Raw genomic sequence first — 20,417 nt, 5'->3', positions numbered from 1 at the left:
CATGGCTCATTTGAATATTAAAATTAGCCATGTGTTAAAAAAATAAAAATCTGTTACCATTCACTTCCGTTGTGGCTCACTTCCTTGTGGCATTTGTATTCGTGTTGTGGCTCACTTCCGTTGTGGCTTTTGTATTCGTGTTGTGGCTTTTGTATTCGTGTTGTAGCTTTTGTATTTGTGTTGTGGATTTTGTATTCGTGTTGTGGCTTTTGTATTCGTGTTGTAGCTTTTGTATTCGTGTTGTGGCTTTTGTATTCGTGTTGTGGCTTTTGTATTCGTGTTGTGGCTTTTGTATTCGTGTTGTAGCTTTTGTATTTTTGTTGTGGCTTTTGTATTCGTGTTGTGGCTTTTGTATTCGTGTTGTGGCTTTTGTATTCGTGTTGTAGCTTTTGTATTTGTGTTGTGGCTTTTGTATTCGTGTTGTGGCTTTTGTTTTCATGTTGTAGCTTTTGTATTCGTGTTGTGGCTTTTGTATTCTGCCTGACACCTCTAGGCCACCGTATGAATCCCTGACCAGGCAGGTGTTACTTTTTAGCTTCAAAATCGACTTTTTATTAAAGTATTTCGCTCGTTTATTTCTCTGCTTCTCCTCTCTGCTCCGCATTCCGTTATGTCCGCTATGTCAACAAAGGGCAGCAACTCTTTTAAAGGGGAAGTTCATGAGAGTTTCTTACAGCCATACTTTTAACTGTTTCCATTAAATTAAAGTTAAACAGTTATGTATTGATTCTTACATGAATGCATTTTAATGAATTAAGTTATTTATGCATTTTTATCAATTACTTATATTTATCACATTTCAATGAGGGTTACACTGCTCTTGCACACTAAGGTCAGGGGCATGGCAAAGTAGTATGCGCCCTTTCAGAGAATGCCAAAGAGATGCCGGTAGTCGGGATGGATGGGAAGGATTTTAACTGCACTGGTGATGTCTGTTTTGGACGACCGGGCTCCTTGGCTATGCTGAAGGGGAAGGTAGAGTGGTCGATGTTGTATATTGCATGGAGAAATCTGGGCTGGGAATTAAGCTTTTGATGCTTGGGACTGTGGAGCCATGGGGGGGATGAGAGGCAACTATGTCGGGCACGGAGGTGGCTGACTGCAAGATGTGGCATATGTAGGAGGAATCTGGCATGACCTGCATTTGGCAAACTGTCGATCTGGGTGGCGGGGGTGAGCGCGTTGATATGGTAGATGGACCTGTAACTTGTATAGCGCCTTTCTAGTCTTCCGACCACTCAAAACGCTTTTACACTACGTGCCACATTCACCCTTTCACACACATTCACTCAGTGATGGCAAAGTCCTTCGAACAGAAACTAACATCCATACACACTCACACAGCGATGCATGGCATCGGGAGCAATTTCGGGTTCAGTATCTTGCTCAAGGATACTTCGACATGTGGCACCAGGAGCCGGGGATCAAACCCACAACCTTCCGATTAAGGAACGACCCGCTCTGCCTCTGAGCCACAGCCACCCTATATTGATTGCGTATTCGGATACTGGGCTGGATGATGGGGACAGATTTTGCATGAGCTCCGCCACAGAAGGAGCAGGTGTGAAGTGAACGGCAACTTGAGGAGTTGCATCTAAGGTAGTTGGATTTGTTACAAACCATCCTCCCAGCATGGTAGAGGACTGGTCTGCCTCTCTTGTCGATGCCCTTGGGGCGAGGGCCGTGGGCAGGTTTAGGGTTGATGGATAAATGAGGGCCTGGTGAGGGCATACTGTTTTGTATTTCTTGTCTGACGCAGATCATGTAGAAACTGAGTCAAGGAGGGAGTGAACGAATAAGGTGTGCGTAAGTATATTTTGAGCGGAAATGTGCAAGGCGTGGTCTTTGTTCCTGAACCTAGTTCTAAAACTTAATTTAGGTTTATTACGGTTTCAATAAATACTGTATACAGTTTAGCGAACCCTTGACAAATAACACATTTTGGTGATCTTTTCATCGAAAAGATATAAACACAGCTTGAGGATATGTAACATTTTTCCCATTCTCCCTTGCAAGAGGATTTCTGCAATATTCTTAGGGCTTCCTGCATAAGATAAGATAGGATAAGACCTTCCTTTATTGATCCCTCGTACAGGGACAGAAATTGGACACAGCAGCAAATAGGAATGTTTTGCAAAAATATAATGGAAAATATAAGACTATATTGAAAAATATATACACTATATACAGCACAGTAAAATGGTGTGCAAAATATTTTGAGCAGCGTATGACTAAAAAACTAAACTGTACATGTGCAATTTAAAGATATAGTTATGGAATCTGATGGCTGAAGGTATAAACGAGCCTCCAAAGCGTCTTTGAGTGTTCCTGAGCTGCCTCAGCTCAGCGTAGAGAGGATAAGAGGAGTTGTCTACGGTAAGCGTACTGACTCATTTCTGGTATACTTCCTGCTCTGTGTACACTGTAGCTCTGTCCAGTGAACACTAAATCTAAATTTGTTTTACTCGTTACAGCGGTTATTTTCCAGCTTAACGATTAAACGTAGACTCGCTCTATCTAAACACCCGGAGTTACTCCTTCTTTTAGCGACTTTTCGCTATTTTCAAAAGTTTTTCATACACACTAGCTTCATTAGCATTAGCAGTTAGCTATGGCTTCGTCCTCTCCCTCTGCTCTGTCCTGCTCAGTGTGCCAGATGTTCAGTTATTCCTCTGCCTCCTTTAATGATAATGGTACATGTATTTAGTGTAGTTTATTTACTAATCTTTAGCCGCTAGAGTTAGCCAGCCCCAAGTAGCCGGTGCGGGCCGACCAAAGGTAACTTTTGCTAGCCGTCCTCCGGTAGTTCCCCTGGTAGATCAGAGCAGCCGGGAAAACAGGGACAGTGGGTGAATGTTCGGAGGAAGAATAAAACGCTGAAGCCCACAGTTCACCAACCGATTCATGTTTCTAATAGTTTTCCCCACTCAGCGACACACCCGCTGAGGAACCAACTCTGATTATTGGCAGCTCCATAGTCAGAAACGTGAAGTTAGCGAAGCCAGCGGCCATAGTTAAATGTATGTAATGGGCCAGAGCGGGCGACATTGAATCCTATTTAAAACTGCTGGCTTAAGATAAACATAAATATAATAAGATTGTTATTCGCGTCGGCGGTAATGACACCCGTTTACACCAGTCGGAGGTCACTGTGAAGTCGGTGTGTAATTATGCTAAAACTATGTCGGACTCCGTAGTTTTCTCTGGACCCCTGCCCAATGTAACCAGTGATGACATGTGTAGCCGCAAGTCGGATTTCCACCGCTGGCTGTCGAGGTGGTGTCCAGAAAACGATGTGGGCTTCATTGATAACTGGAAACCTTTTTGGGGAAAACCTGGTCTGATTAGGAGAGACGGCATCCATCCCACTTTGGATGGAGCGGCTCTTTTATCTAGGAATATGGCGACGTTTATTTCTAAAACCTGACAGTCCAGAGTTGGGACCAGGAAGCAGAGCTGCTGTCTTACACACTTCTCTGCGCTTTCTTTAGAACAGTCACCCACCCAAAACCCCATAGAGACTGTGTCTGTCCCCCGACCACCTAAATTATTTAAAGGAATAAAAACAAGAGGAGTTCAACATAAAAATCTAATAAAAAATAAAAGTAACTCCGCAGTAGCACAAAATAGGAGAATGAAATGTGGGCTGTTAAATATCAGGTCTCTGTCCTCTAAAGCTGTTTTAGTGAATGAATTGATATCAATTGATATTGATTTACTTTGTCTTACTGAGACCTGGTTGTCCCACGAGGAGTATGTTAGCCTAAATGAATCCACCCCCCACAGTCATATTAATACTCACATTCCTCGAGGCACTGGCTGAGGAGGTGGAGTAGCAACTATATATGATTCGAGCATTTTAATGGACCCTAAACCTAAACTAAATTATAATTCATTTGAAATCCTTGTTCTTAGTCTTTCTCACCCATCCTGGAAAACACTGCAGCCAGTTCTATTTGTTATAGTGTACCGCGCTCCTGGACCGGACTCTGATTTTATATCCAAGTTTTTATCAAGTTTAGTCCTTAAATCAGATAAAGTAATTATTGTAGGTGATTTTAATATTCATGTGGATGTTGACAATAACAGCCTTAGTAACACATTTATCTCATTAATAGACTCAATTGGCTTCTGTCAGAGTGTAAATAAACCAACTCATTGTTTTAATCACACTGTTGACCTTGTTTTATCATATGGCATTGATATTGAACATTTAATTCTTCCCACATAATCCTTTCCTATCTGACCATTATTTAATAACTTTTGAATTCATACTATTAGATTATAAGCCATTAGGCAAAACTTCCTACAGCAGATGTCTATCTGACAGTACTGTAGCTAAATTTAAGGAGGAAATTCCTTCAGTGTTTAATTCAATGCCATGTCTGAATTTAAGTCCTATAATACCTTTAGTCCCTCCGAAATTGATAATCTTGTTGATAGTGCTGCAGGCTCACTACGAAGAACATTAGATTCTATCGGTCCTATAAAAAGGAAATTATTAAAACATAGGAAACTAGCACCGTGGTACAATCACCAAACCCGCCAATTAAAGTAAAAAGCTAGGAAATCTGAAAGGAAATGGCGCTCTTCCAAATTATCAGAATATCGCTCAATTTGGCAAGATAATCTTAAAACCTATAGAAAGGCCCTCCGTAATGCCAGAGGAGCCTATTTTTCAGCACTAATAGAAGAAAATAAGAATAACCCTAGGTTCCTCTAATTGGCATTAAAGGAACCGCACTAAGATGGTTTAAGTCATATTTATCAGATCGTTCGCAGTTTGTACATGTTAACGATGAATCTTCAATAAATACTACAGTTAGTCATGGAGTTCCACAAGGTGCTGTACTTGGACCAATACTATTTACTTTATATATGCTCCCTTTAGGCAATATTACAGGTACTACTCGGAAAATTAGAATATTGTGTAAAAGTTGTTTTATTCAGGCAATTCATCATAAAAGGTGAAACCAATACATTCTATAGACTCATTACATGCAAAGTGAGATATCTCAAGCATTTCTTTGTTGTAATTTTGCTGATTATGATTTACAGCTTATTAAAACCTCAAAACCAAAAACTCAGAAAATTAGAATACTGTGAAAAGCTTCAGTATTGTAGGCTCAAAGTGTCACACACTAATCAGGTAAGTAATCCAAAACACCTGCAAAAGGGTCCTGAGCCTTTAAAAAGTCTGTTTGGTGTGTCTTGTTTGGTTTAGAAGAATTCACAATCATGGGGAAGACTGCTGATCTCACAGTTGTGCAGAAAACCATAATTGACTCCCTGCACAAGGTGGGTAAGACACAAAAAGTGATAGCAAAAGAATCTGGGTGTTCTCAGAGTGCTGTCTCAAAGCACATTAATGGACAGTTAAGTGGAAGGCAGAAGTGTGGAAGAAAACGGTGTACAAGCCGGAGGGATGACCGCAGCCTGGAGAAGATGGTCAGGAAAGGGCCATTCAAAAGTGTTGGGGAACTTCATAAGGAGTGGACTCAGGCTGCTTCAAGAGAAATGTCGAATTCCTGTTGTCAAGCCGCTCCTCACGAGCAAGCAACGTCAGAGGGGCCTTAGCTGGGCTAGAGAGAAGAAAGACTTGACTGTTGGCCAGTGGTCCAAAGTCCTCTTTTCTGATGAGAGCAAGTTTTGCATCTCATTTGGCAACAAAGGTCCCAGAGTCTGGAGGAAGACCGGAGAGGCACAAAATGGAAAATGCATGAATCCAGTGTTAAGTTTCCCCAGTCTGTGATGACTTGGGGATCCATGTCAGCTGCTGGTGTTGGTCCTCTATGCTTTATGAAGTCTAGCATAAACGCAGCTGTCTACCAGGACATTTTAGAGCACTTCATGCTTGCTTCAGTGGACCAGCTTTATGGGGATGCGGACTTCATCTTCCAGCAGGACTTGGCACCTGCCCACACTGCCAAAAGTACAAAATCCTGGTTCAACAACCATGGGATTATGGTGCTTGACTGGCCCGCAAACTCACCTGACCTGAACCCCATAGAAAATCTGTTGGGCATTGCCAAGAGAAAGCTGAACGGGAAGAGACTGAACAATAAAGAAGAGCTCAAGGCCGCGATTGAAGCATGTTGGTCTTCCATAACACCTGAGATATGCCACAAGATGGTAGCATCCATGCCACGCCGGATTAAGGCAGTCATTCATGCAAAAGGGGCCCCAACCAAGTACTAAGTACAGATGCAAGATTTTACATTCAGAGGCCTGACATTTTTGTATTTAAAATCCTTTTTTTTGTTATTGATTTCAAGCAGTATTCTAATTTTCTGAGTTTTTGAATTTGAGGTTTTCTGAAGCTGCAAGTTCTAATCAGCAAAATCAAAACAAGTAAAAGCTTGAAATATATTAATTTGCATACTATTTGTCTATATAATATGTAAATTTCACCTTTAAAGTTGAGTTACAGAAATACATGCACTTTTTCAGGATATTCTAATTTTCCGAGTAGTATGTGTATTAGGAATCACTCCATTAACTTCCACTGTTATGCAGATGATACACAGTTATATCTATCAATCAAGCCCGATGAAATTAATCAAAAATCTAAATTACAAACATGTCTTAAGGACATAAAATCCTGGATGAGCTGCAATTTGGAGCCTCCTGCCATGGTCCTGCTAGATTGCCATTACCAATACTGTTGTTGCTGTGCACCTGTCTGTCTGTCTCTGTCTCTCTCTCTCTCTCTCTCTCTCTCTATCTCTCTCTCACCCCAACTGGTCGAGACAGACGACCACCCACCTAGAGCCGAAGGATCTGTCCTAGGTTTCTGCCTTTAACAGGCAGTTTTTCCTTGCCCTTGTCGCCAAGTGCTTTCTCATGGTGGTACTGTTGGGTCTCTGTAAATAATGTTATAAAGAGTTCGGTCTAGACCTGCTCCATTTGAAAAGTGTCCTGAGATAACTTCTGTTATGAATTGACGCTAAACAAATAAAATTGAATTGAATTGTCCATGATGGCTTTCAGCTTCACTCTCATACTCTTCTCAGTCACAGCCTCCACACTGTCCAAATTTGTCCCCACCACCGATCTGGCCTTCTTTGTTGCCACCACAAGTCCCGATGCCACCTCGCCAGCACAACGCAGCAAAAAAGATGTCGCTGTCACCCCCAGGAACTTGTAGGTGTCCACCATCTCCACCCTCTTCCCCTTATTGCAACTGGAGAGGGGGGGCCTCTTGCTGCACTGGAAGTCCACCACAAGCTCCTCTGTGTTGAGCTGTAGGTGATTTCTGTCACACCATCCAATGACGTTCTTGATCAGGTCTCTGTACTCATCCTCCGTATCGTCTGTGATACAGCCGTCAATGGAGGAGTCATCTGAGAACTTCAATGGAACAGTCATCTGAGAATTTCTGCCACCACATCTGACAAGCAGTCTGACATATTGTGGTCTGTCAGTGAGATAGTCTGTAATCCAAGCCACAAGGTCCTGATCCACCTGCATCACAGAGAGCTTCTTTGCCAGCTGGAAAGGCTGGATGGTGTCGATGATACTGGAGAAGTCCAAGAACATGATCCTCACAGTGCTCTGTGGCTTCTCCAGGTGGGTGTAAGCTCTGTGAAGCAGGTAGATAATGGCATCATCCATCCAATGTTAGGCTGGTATGCAAAGAGGGGGGTCTGAAGTGCTGCAGAACCAGTCTTTCAAAGGTTTTCATGACATATTATGTTAAAGCCACAGGCCTGAAGTCATTGATAGCGTTACAACGTCCTGTTTTGGGAACATGAACTATGCAGGAAGTCTTCCAGATCTTTGGCACCTTCTTCAACCTCAGGGAGAGGTCAAAAATATGCTGGAACACTCCTGCCAGTTGCTCTGCGCACACTTTCAGGACCCTTGGGTTAATGTCCTCAGCACCTCTAGCCTTGTTGCATGCACAGCTGTTTTCAGATCTACCCACTGATATTTAAGTCAGGGGACTGTGATTGTGCCATTCCGAAACCTTGAGGTAGTCCATGGTGGATTTTGAGGTATGCTTAGGGATCATTATTTTGAAGCTGTCCTTTTTTAGCTTCAAATTTTTTGCAGATGCTGTGATGTCTGCTTCCAGAATTGTTGGTATTTAGTGGAATTCCTTCTTTCCTCCACCTGTGCAATGTTCCCTGTGCCACTGGCTGCAACACAACCCCAAACCATGATAGATTCACCCTCATGCTTAACAGTTGGCAGTTTTTTTCTTCAAACATTCCTTTGCTGATTGTGACCGAAAAGTTCTATTTGAACTTCATCAGTATTTGTTGTTTCCAAAACACATCAAGCTTCTGTAGATGTTATGTTGCATATTTCTGATGTTGCTTTTTTTATGATGTGGACACAGGTATGGTTTTCCTTACCTTCCTACCGACTCTTCTATGGATGTTTTGTTTGCACAAGCAGTTCTACACGGTGGAACTCCTAAGTCTGCTAAACCTTGCTGCAGGTCCTGGAGGTTCTGATTTGCCTTTCTGACCAGCATACTCTTCTCTCCAAGAGTTTTCTTGGTCTTAAATCTCATCTTTATCTCCACAGTTTCCCTAAACTGCCATCTCTTCATTACATTTCCAACTGTTGAAATGCATTGCTAACTTCTTGTGGACTTCTCCTGCAATGTGGACATCAGTGGGCATCAATAACTTTGTAAAGGGTTGAGGTTGGCACCAGCTGAGGTTTTCTAATCACTGTTCACAGGCCTCAGGCCTAACAAGCTGATGAAGGTCTGAGACCTTGTAAAAATAATCTGAGACTGTAGAAATCCTATTCTTACTTTTGCAGATGCCAAAATTATGCAATTATTTTTTAACTTTGTTCAATTTATGAAATAAAATTGCTAAATTTGCTAAAAATATTTTGTTTGTTTTGTGTTTACCGCTTTTCAATGAAAAAAAATCGGCAATATGTTATTGGCTAAACATTGCATATGACTTTATATAAACCTCTGCTCAAGACTACCAAGCTAAAATTTCTAGTGAAATAGGCAAGGGTCGTAATACTTTTTTTAAAATACATGTGCAAAAAAAAGATCCTGTGTTGGCTCTGTCATCAGGGCCGGCCCAAGCGAACTAAGCAGCTGCTTAGGGCCCCGTGATCACAAAAAAGGACTTACCCTTCAGGGGCAGAAAAAAGAAAAAGGAAGAAAGAGGAAGAGGAGAAAAAACAACAAGTTAAAGGTATGTCTTGGTAATGTAACATTTGGTGTCATGGAGATTTTGAAAAGTTCCCTGAAATTAGGAATATCAACAATAATTAGTCCCTAATTATTGTTGATATTTTGTTCCAAATATGTTAGCCTATGCAAATTTGCTAGCTAACATTAGTTCAAAACGTCTTGCTACTTATGGGTCGGTTAGACAGCTTACTATTCAAGCTAACGTTGTTGTGTTTGTGTAATACTTTGAATAAGTTGATTCTCAGTGTATATATATTATTCTGGGTCACTTTTTGGCATCAAAACAACGTTTTTGATAACAACGTTTGACAGCAAATGTTTAATAACTAACGTTAATAACAAACGCGGTGACGTTTGCCAGCAATATGGTTTTGCATTAATGAATTAATTTAGTTAACTTATAGTTTGAGGTATGTTGTTTGCAACTGTTTGCTGCAGAGCACAGTAATTTATGTGAGTAAATAAACATATTTCTTTTACATCAACTCCCTATTGTGCTCATACGTTATATGAAACTTCCCCAGGAGCACTGTTAAAGTATTTAGGAGGAGGCACTGACTCAGCCCAGGGGCAATCCACCTCCTCAGGAGCAGCCAAGGCTGATGAATCAGGTGATCAAAAACTCATTAAGATATACTAATATAAGATATAATCATATGACAAGGGACATGTTTTTCATCTCAGGTCCATCTCTGTCCTCTGCTCCATCCACTGTGCCCACTGTCCTCTCTGCAACCTGAGCTCTACCTGGCAACAGAACAGCCTTTAATTGCTCAGTGCACTGCAGAACATACTGAGACGAATATTTTTTTTAATGTAAGATATAAGATATAATCATATGACAAGGGACATGATTTTAGACAAATCCATATTATTTCAAAACTTCTCAAGCAATTTTCAGTTGTTCCACTGGCAGTTTGTTTTCTTATTACAAGCTATAGCTGTACTTTTTTATTTAGAAAATAAGCTGCATCCTTTTCAAGTGTAATATGACTATAACATGACTAGCTTTTTTGTTTTTGTTGTTTTTCATCTTAGGTCCATCTTTATCCTCTGCTCCATCCACTGTGCCCACTGTGCCTACTGTGTCTAATGCAACCTCAGCTGTACCTGGTAAGTTAACAACAAAACAGCCTTTATAATTGCTCAGATGAATAATTTTGTCTAAAGATATTATTTTAATTTCCCTATGGGTCCTTCATCTTTTGTCATCGAGATTGATGTGTCTTCTTCAGCATCCAGTTTGGAGCAGGGATCACATTCACATTCCCAAAAAGACACATGGCAGTAATAGAGGGCCCCAAAATCAAATTTTGCTTAGGGCCCCATGGAGGCATGGGCTGGCCCTGTCTGTCATGATGTGGTATATTGAGTGTAGATTAATGAGGGGAAAATGAATTTAAACAATGTTAGCATTAGACTGTGACATAATGTGAAATAAGTTTGATTGATTTATTGTTTACAATAATTGTTTTTTTTGGCCGTGATTGCCTATAAATAACTTGACTGCAGTGTAATATACAGCATGGGGCACACTCTCAACTTTGAAGATTGAAAAATATCTGTCTCCTGGGCCTTTTGGCACATATTATACTGAAGATCTTCACTTGACATTGTAACCACGAATGGACATTTTGTTCAGTAATGTTAAAAAAATAGAAAAAAGACAATTCTGATATAGGGGTAGATTGTACAGTGTTACATTTATTAAATTTTACTGAAGATGAAAACAGACTGCAGTTTTCCCTGGCAGGGAGGCATCAAGTGTGCAAAATGCTTCATAACAATTGCAGTGCACCCACCTAAAATTAGCATAAACACTGCAACATGTTGACTCTTTCCAACACACAGCACATATTCTACTCACCAAAAAGCAGGTTAGGTAGAAGTATCAACATGCTGGTGAATGCAGGTGACACAGAGAAGCATCCAGGCTCAGGAAGGTTGGTCTAGACAGAACTGTGTATTGGTTTGCTCCTTCTCTGCTTGTGTTCACAGTGGCAGGTGCTTTCCCATTTATAAAATACATCTACCATCAATTGCAAATAAAGAGGAATTTGTAGGGAGGCATTTCACAACCCAACCAATGTATTCTTGCATGGTATGTCTTTTCAATACCACAGAATCAGAAGTGGCAAACATAGACTGAAATGCACTTTCTTTATGATTTGGACTTTCCTCAAGGGACTGAAATTATTACACAGTTGCAAATGTTTTCACTGTCTGTACAGTCGTGTAATATACCAAATAAAAATATTTAAAAACCAGAATTCAGTCTGAACCCCTTTTTGTTTTCTGTGTACGAGTCCTCTGTTGCTGTACCGGAAAAGATAGTGTTATGTCCTACACTGTCAATGGTTATATTACACAGCAAACATGCCAATACATGTTTGCAGTTGAGTACAATTTGGCATTGCTTTGCATCTAAAAGGTCCAGTGTGTAATATCCAGGGGACTCTATTTACAGAATATAAGCATGCACCTACTCATTGACGAGAGGTTTGTGCTTGTGACAGTGCAGGATGTAAATAATTATAAGTAATGCTGTCCTCCTCGGATGAGCTGTAACATTCGCTAGCTTAGTGGTGATAGGTGAGGGTTAGGCAAAATAATATAGGCTCATTATGAAAACTGAGCTTACAAAGTCCTGCAGGATTTGTGCATGATCATAAGAACACTGAGGGAAATAAAATACACTGATGCGGACATGTCAAACAATTGCCCTAATACAACATTTATATTCCAAGGAAGCTAAGACCACACTATCAACCATGAATTTATTCTTTTCTCATTTGGAGCAAAAATATTTGCTTATTGTAACACTCAGACTTAAATCACACTTAAATGTGTTGAAACAGTGAAACAGTTAAAAAGTTTAAACAAACTGCAAATGTCTATTTTATTATTTGTACATTACTTGGTTAAAAGTGTAACTGCTTCATACACACCAATGTGCGGGATAGAATTCCTACACTGAATTGACAAATAGTGCTTTGGGATATCAATACAACACTCCCTAGCTGTTTCAAACCTTGTGCAGTGTGTAGTGGAAAAACACAATCTGTCTGGGAAACAGACAATATACTGAGACACAGCAAGTGCGGTAACTGGCAGTGCAGGCGAGTAGGACTCAATCAGCACCCATCGTATATATCTGCAGAGCAAGTAACACCACAGTGGCACACTGTAGGCGGTTAAGAGACGCCTCCCTCTCCTTTCATTTCCTTGAAAAACCCACAGGAGAGAAGTGTGCCTGGTTTGTTGCCATGAGTCAAGTCAGCAGATGGAAATCTGTTTCAGGAGGGTTGCTGAGCAAGCATTTATTATATTTAATATAAAGTTATATTAAAATGTATAAATAACGAAATAATGCGGCCAAACCTTTGCATATTTCTATGTGTTAATGTGTAATGTGTAAATGTGGTATGACACTTGTTTATTGAACTTCAAGGAACACAATAAAATATTTAACATGTAGATATATGAATAATTGCTATAAACTATCTGACAGAGTGAAGTGTATTACAGGGGGCTTCAACAAAGAAACAGCCAGTGCGGGTTAACTGCCATAACTAGCACTGACAAAAACCCTTCATATACTTTATACACACAGCTGTTGCCCTGGTGTTCATACTCAACTACAGGGAAGTTGAAGGAGGCTGAGTTGTTGACTGCTGGCTTGGTGTCAGTGATGTTGGAGCCAGAGAAGATGAGAGAGAACACACCTGTAACCCTTGGTGACCTCTGCACCTTAAGGACCCCAGACCAACCCTCTGTTAGGAGATGTCAGTTTAAGGCTGGGCTGCTGCAGTGGCACTGGGTACAAACAGAGTCAACAAAAAGACAGTGTAGACTAGATGACTTTAAGCTGGATTCAGGTCACATATTTCAATATATAATTTGACGAAAAAAGACAAAAATGCCAAAAGACTACATTTATTGGAAACATTTTGAATCTAAACATGAAAGTACATTTTCTGATTTGGGAAGACACAGGTCATTTAAATGATAGACCATGTAGTTGCAGGAGTGCAACAATACACTATCGTATACTAGTAAAAAAAAAAGAGATTGATGTACTTTTTCCTATTTAAATGACAAATGAATTTTGGATTATCCGATGATACCCACACCGCCAAGGAACTCTGACATGTGGACTGGAGGTAACTGAGGATCGAACTGTTGATCTGATCAGTGGACAATCCATTCCTCAGCCACAGCTATTCTGTTGTGTGTTGTGGAACAGGGATTCTGGTGCCAGGTCCAATTTGAAAAGCTTTTGGAGGCTCACTGAAAAAAAAACGTTAGAGTGACAGAGGTATTGCCTTTGAGCTGAGTAGCATCTTTATATTTTAACTTGTATTTCTGTAATTCAGTACAAGTTAACAAAAATGTAAGATTTTTCCTTTAGCAGTAACAGAGAGTCTGACAGAGTCACTTAAGGGGGAGCTGAAGTCTCGACCTGAAACCTGTATCTGATACTGACAATGGTACGCTCCCACGTTATTAGAGTTGGCTTTGAAGATGCTGAAGGTTGCTGAATTGCTGCTTGACGTTTGGGTCTTCCTGAAAGAGCCTGAGGTCTTCTGCAGGATGAATGTTCCACCTAAATGCTGAATTGAGATTGAACAAGTGATGCTGATGTCCTGACCCCAGGTAACCTCACCAAAAGAATGGAATGCTCACGGAAAAAAATAACGTTAGCGTGAAAGAGGAATTGCCTTTAAGTTGAGATGCATCTTTTTATTTTATTTTTATTTTCTGCGTTTTTCATTACAAGTTAAGTGAGTCAGAGACACTTACTACGTACTGACACTGGTACAGTCCTTCAATGTCAAAATTCAGTTGAGTGATACTGAAGGTAAAAGAGTTGGATGTTAGATTTTTGGGTCTTTCTGAATGAACCTGAGGTCTTCTGCAGGATGTTAGATCTAAATGCAGAGATGAGATCAAACAAGTGACCCCTGTGTCGTGTCCCGTCAAGTTTGTTAAGCTTAGTCATGTTCATGTTAAGTGTTTCATGTTAGTCCTTCCTGTTTTATTTATACTCACCTTTTCCCTCACTATTCAAATCCTGACTTCCTCCCTTTGTGTGATTTTTGCCTTTGTAACTGTCTGCCCCGCCCCTGATTGCTTTCACCTGTTTTCATATACACATGGTATAAATAGTCCTTGTCTCCCTTTGTTTTTGTCAGCTTGTCTTGTTCAGTAGGTAAATGAGTATCATCAAGTGTTCAGGTTATTTCATGTTTCAATTGAAGTTTGAGTTTTGTTTGCATTTTGATATCCTCAAGAGTGCCTTTTGTTGATAAATAAATATATTTTTTTCTACATCTTCGTCTGTGCCAGAGTCGTGCATTTGGGTCCACCTATATTGTGTAGAATAATGCGAGGTAGCCATGCAGGGGGAGATCAAACTTTTAGGCAAGCTGAATGACCAAAATGTTTTCTCTCCTAAACAGACTACACTAGCTGTTTGGCCCAAATTCTGCATGCTGACATTCAGTTACAGACCTTTCACTTCCTGAACAGTCCACATCATCAAGCCAGATTGTTTTAGTTCCTTGACCAAAGTGAGCCGAATGATGGGCACCAACTATCTTTACACCAACATAGCATCTTTTAAGTCCCAGCCATCATCAAAAATTGTTCCCCAGGTAGGGCTGTGATAGATTTCAACTCTTCCAGAGCACTGAGTAGACCCAACTAATCTGATGTGACCACCTATAGGCACATAAGACATATTGGGCTCTATCTCAGCGCAATTGACTTTGTACACTGGCGCTTGTATAATTCCTATTTTGCACTCGACGCACATTGGAATTTTCCCTCCACAGACGCACGTCCTTAAATTAGGGAATGAACTTGCGCTCCGGGTGGCGGTTCAGCGAAAAGAGGAGGCATGTTCCGGCGCAAACATTCCCTGGTGCTATTTTGCTGTTTCAGAAAACAATTCCGCCACAGACCAGAAAAAACCTAGTCTAAAGTCAGTGGCGCTTATTCAGATGCTATTTTAAGGGCGTAGACTTGAGGGGATGCGCCTGAGAGGCAGCAGCAACATCGCCACCCGGTCAAGACGGGCATTATTACTTTGCCGCATCCCGGACAGCTCCCGCTCCAGCATGTCAAACCCAGTTTGCTGCAGGAACGGGAAGTCCTCCGGCGTGTAGTGGGTCTGGATCTTCTGCACCTTGGTGTTTGCGCTGCTCCCTCCTCAGCTGGCCCGTGCGCACTGCTCCCGAGGCCAGGGTCTTCTTCCTGCAAAGCTGCGTTACATTGTTTTGATTTATTGTATGGCTGTGTTACATTTATTTCATGTCAATAATGTCACTTCTCGGTATTTTACGGCCCTGACGAGAACGTCGGTCTCCTCGGCTGTGAACCTCTCCTGGCGTGCGCCTGGCAAATCCGCCGTTATAATAGCAATCCGCCATGGAACAAGCGCGCCTGCTTTTAAAGGGGAATGTGAGATGACGCTCTGATTGGTTTATTGCACGTTACGCCCAAACCACACCTATGACTAATGTAGCTAATTCAGACCAACCCATTTTAGATTTGCGCCGGGCGCAAGAGTCATTTATCCCGCCAGCATAATAGCAATAGCGCCCGAGATCTGCCCACAAAGCTACTTGCGTTTTGCGTTTGATACTTGCGTTTCAGATCGGCAAGATAGGGCCCATTTAGTTTTATAATTCTATGTATCACACAGAAAAATGTCACGTGCACATTTCATTAAACAGCCACAAATTCTCAGTTCCTAACTTTTCAAAACAGGTGCACCCATGTGTTCAGCCTTACCTCAAGGTACTCTCCAATGACTTTCTCTTATTCACTAACAAAGACCACAAAAATGAACGTGTGGAATTTAGAAAGGTTTATTGCACGTAATAAATAAATGAAAACCGATGTGGTGTACTGTAGGACGGATGAATGGATTGGGAAAGGTCTGAGGGATGAAAGGATGAGGGTCGGGGGATGGGGGATGGACGTATGAATGGACAGAGGAGTTCGGCGAGATGGTAAGAGGGAACCGAGTAGGTTGGGAGACTCTGAGTGGGGGAGCCGTCTCTTCGTATCTCTTGTAGAGAGCCCCCCAAAAAACCTTGAATCATAAGCGTGGCGTTTTTGATATTGTTATGGTCGTTACAGATGTACATGAGATATGCTCGAGAAGACCATCTGCCGAGGAGTTTAGTAACGTTATCTGGGATTCCCTGCCTGGAAGCGGTGAATGTGGCATGGATGCAGGGAACGCCCGAGTACGGTTCTGGGGAAATTCCTGATTTGGACGGGATTTGACGGAAGTGACGAAACCAATTTCGTGTGGGTATGATAATCTAATAAACAATGGAAGAGCTGAACAGGATGAAGCTAAAGGGTGCAAGGACATCCAGCGAAAGAAAATGGCGACCAGACTGTCCATCTGGGAAGTCAGTAGAAGATGGTGGCTGAAGACGGTGGGACTGGAGTCGGAACGGCGTTGGAAGCTAGTGCCAATTGTCCAAATTTCTGTAAGGAGAAGCGAGACAGTGTGTCGCAACACACAGGAGAATGGATGGACCTGCAGCAGTATTAACTTCCAATATTGTGATGGCTTTTGCACCTTAGTGTTTTGTTGTACATGTATGTTTATATGTATACAATCTATATATTCCCTACATAACTGACATAACTGAACACATATGTCATTACTTTATACTGCTGTTTTCTAGAAATGCAATCCCCCATGGGAACTGCGAAAACGTGAAAGCCACATAGAGCCAGAGTGATTTGGACTGACTGATCCAGGAACCATGAAGGAAACTGCACTGATTTTAACTTCCTTACTTCCTTTAAAGATGAGACACAAGATGAATATGTCTTCTCACCTGAACAGACCACACCAGCATCCTCAGCGTGGTTACAGCCATGTACCCCAAAGTACAGAGACCTGGTTGAATCCAGTGGGGTATTGCACAAAAGTAGGATAAAGAAATCCAGGATAAGTGAGCAAGCGCGGCTTGACTTAGCCTGCTCAGCGCATCCTGGCTTAATTGGTTGTACGTTTGCCAGGATTAAAAGGTGCGACTATGTTAAGCCAGGTGTAGACAGTTGGGATAAGTGCGTGTTCACGGCATACTTAAATAGACCTTGCGATCGTTCACAGAATCACCGATCGGAACATGGATAAAACACGTGGTTCATATTTCACGCCCGCTGAACAACAGCTCCTGATGGAGTTCTATGAAGAGGTAAGAGATACCATAAGAAAAAAAGGCAATACCAGTGCCATAATTAAAGAAAGAGAGAAGGCCTGACAGACAATAGTGGACCGGCTTAATGCGTAAGTAGTCCAAAACTGTACAATGAATAAACAGTGCTCCACTGGAACTGTCATAATTAGGCTACAATTAAAGGACTAAAGGAGTTACTTTAAGTCCACTAATCAAATATGTATGATTATGATTAAGTGCAAACAATTATCCACAATGTGTGTTTTTTTTAATCTATTTTTCTAATGTTACGTTTTTATCTATTTTATCTTTCTATCCTTCATAAAGAACAAACTTGTCTGGCCATAAAAGGACCTGGCAGCAAGTTAAGATTAAATACAAGAATATTTTGCAGGCTGGCAAGTGACTTTAAAGTAGATAATGGTGAATACATGAGGTGAATAGATTAGGTGTCTGCTGACATGTGGAATATCTGTATGATTGTAGCAGTTAAAAAAAAGAGACCATAGAACTGGCACAGGGGACGGCCCACCAAGCCAGATAGGCACTCCATTTAAATAAAGGGAGGCCAGTGATGGTGGGGATCCAGGGAGGGACTGTAACGGACTCTGTCCCAGCCACAGAAACTGTCCGCTTCATACAAGGTACATATTGCAGTACTACAGCACATGGACCACAATCAAATAAATATATTATACTGTCTGACTTTAGATTTCCTTGCAGTGTATGGAAACACGGTAACACTTTTGGAGCCACCAGAAGATGATCCGGTTAGTACATTGTATTTAAATCACAGGCTTGGTATGTCTTGTGAAATCTTAATTCAAGTTCTCTCAATACATGTATGTATGTATATGGCAGGGGGAAGGCACATCTGCAGATGAAGAGACTGTCACTGGACTCCATAAGGCTTGAGGTATGTCAATTTTATGGAAATATCCTGCTTATTTATTCCATAAAGGATATGAAGTCTGTGATGTGGTGCTAATAGAAAATATGTGTAACAGGACCCAGATGATCTCCTAAGCAGCCTGGTAACATTGTGAGTATTGGCCAAAGCAAATTTATATTATGCACAAATCCTGCTGTGCTTATTTGACATTTCTTTTACAGACTTCACAAACTGTCAGAAGGCTTTATGCGCAGCACCTGGAGAGACAGATAGAGCTGGCAGATGTTAAAATCAAACTCAAGAAGAGAAAGCTCCAAGAAATGGAGCTGGATCTTGAAATTAAACGCCAGACACTCAGGAAACTGGACCTGGAAATCCAGAAACTAGAAAGAGAAGTGAGTATTTCAGTGCACACAGTAACCATAACTGCCGTACAGTGTTTTAATCTTTGTTGCTTTTGCTCTCTCTATTCCAGGATCCAAGCAACCAAGGCAAATGAGGGCTGCCAAATAAAAATAAAAATTCAAGTAGAAAACATTGTGGTGTCCTCCCTTTTTCATGAATGTGAAGTAGAATTTAAAAGAATCACCAATGCTAAACAACACAGCACACACAGCAAAAAGTAACATTTAAGATCTTTTATTAACTAAAGAGGCTAAATCCAGAAATTAAGAGAAGAAATTTGCAATGTATTGCTCCCTGACAAGATTAATGTTGTCTGGGAAGATGGCAGCATTTTCCCAGTCAACATGAACAGCCACTCGGGGGTTTGGCCTGCAATGTTATGCAGTACTGCGCATGCAGCAATGACATCACAGGCCCTGTCTGGGGAAACTCTCAGGTGGTGTAGGCACTGAAACCGAGATTTCAGAAGGGCGAAGGTCATCTCGATTCGAGCCCTTGTCTTGTTGTGTGCGTGTTTGTAGGCCTGCTGTGGTGGGGTTTGGGGGGTCCGCAAGGGGAGTCAAGAGGAATGATGCGCAGGCATAGCCTTTGTCTCCCAGCAGCACACCAGAGAATTCGTCTGATAATACAAGATATCATTTAGAAAACTACACGGCAGAGGTAAACACTCATGATGTCCAAGGTGCTTACAGTACAAATAAAATGTGTGGCTTACCTTGTGAAAGTCTCTCGTAAATCAGACTAGCCCGAAAGACTCTGGAGTCATGCACTGAGCCAGGCCACTTTGCCTCTAAATTGCTGACAAGGCAGTCAGCATCACATATCATCTGAAATGTTAAGTTGTAACCTATTAAGGTCATTTAATGCACAGAATTAATTTATGCAGGTCATAGTAACTACAAATCACTCTTACCTGAACATTGATGCTGTGGAAGGATTTCCTGTTAACGTAATCTCCCTCATGTTCTCCTGAGGGGCGTTTGATCCTGATGTGTGTGCAATCCACTGCACCAATGATGTTAGGGAAAGCTGTAACAAAAAATAGTGAGTATCCAACTGTGACTAATCAAATTAGAAACTAATGGTTACACGTTTGAATTGAGGTTACCTGCAATCTTGTAAAACTCCTCCTTGATGTAGAGGAGTCTTCTGTGGCCAGGGAAGGTGATGAATATGTTGCTGAATGACTTCAGCGACAGACAAACACGTCTTATTGTGCAGCAAATGGTTCCTTTATTGAGGTTCTCTGCATCCCCCAACAGAATAAAGGAAGCTCCCACTTGCAAACCATCTCAATGTAACACAGACCATCTGTGGTACAGTCAGAGCATGGCTTCCTGCCGTCTGGTGCTGTATTTTTGGACCCAGCAGCCTACATAAATATCTTAGTCCATCACCTGAGAATCTGTATCTCTCAATGAGATAGTCATCTCCAACAGCCAATGGGTCTGACCTGTCCCGGAAGACTCTCTCATGCCTAAATGCTCGTCTGAGGATTAGGGCTTCCTCATCCAGTACATCCTCCAAAAAAGGGCAAGCCATTATGAAGAGGGAACAGGTGAATGGGAGATAGACCTATATATACTATATTGTCCTCGTCACAGACTTCATTGAAAACAGCTTTGCAACTTCATCAGCTGTGTTTGTAATCTCAATTACTGCAATAAAACACATATTTATGAAACCTCTGACGGCATTTTGACAAGCAGTCTTCATTAGCATAGCAATATAACAC

At 41.4% G+C, this 20,417-nt stretch overlaps 1 protein-coding gene and 1 pseudogene across 1 annotated transcript in view; both read right to left on the bottom strand.

Annotated features, from left to right (window-relative positions):
* LOC127356967 (titin-like) overlaps positions 1–11,170 on the bottom strand; it is a 125,511-nt gene extending 114,341 nt beyond the window's left edge. The window contains exon 1 of the mRNA XM_051389069.1: positions 11,040–11,170. Coding sequence (XP_051245029.1) covers positions 11,040–11,070 — 31 coding nt within the window. The 5' untranslated portion in view covers positions 11,071–11,170. The remainder of the gene's footprint in view (positions 1–11,039) is intronic.
* Positions 11,171–18,932: 7,762 nt separating this feature from the next.
* Positions 18,933–20,224, bottom strand: LOC127356804 (putative nuclease HARBI1; annotated as a pseudogene).
* Between the last annotated feature and the right edge of the window lie 193 nt (positions 20,225–20,417).

This window comes from Dicentrarchus labrax, unplaced genomic scaffold, assembly GCF_905237075.1.
Source record: "Dicentrarchus labrax unplaced genomic scaffold, dlabrax2021, whole genome shotgun sequence".
NCBI classification, from domain to species: Eukaryota; Metazoa; Chordata; class Actinopteri; family Moronidae; genus Dicentrarchus; species Dicentrarchus labrax.
Note: the sequence above shows the minus strand (reverse complement) of the source record. Positions and strands in the feature narration are given on the sequence as shown.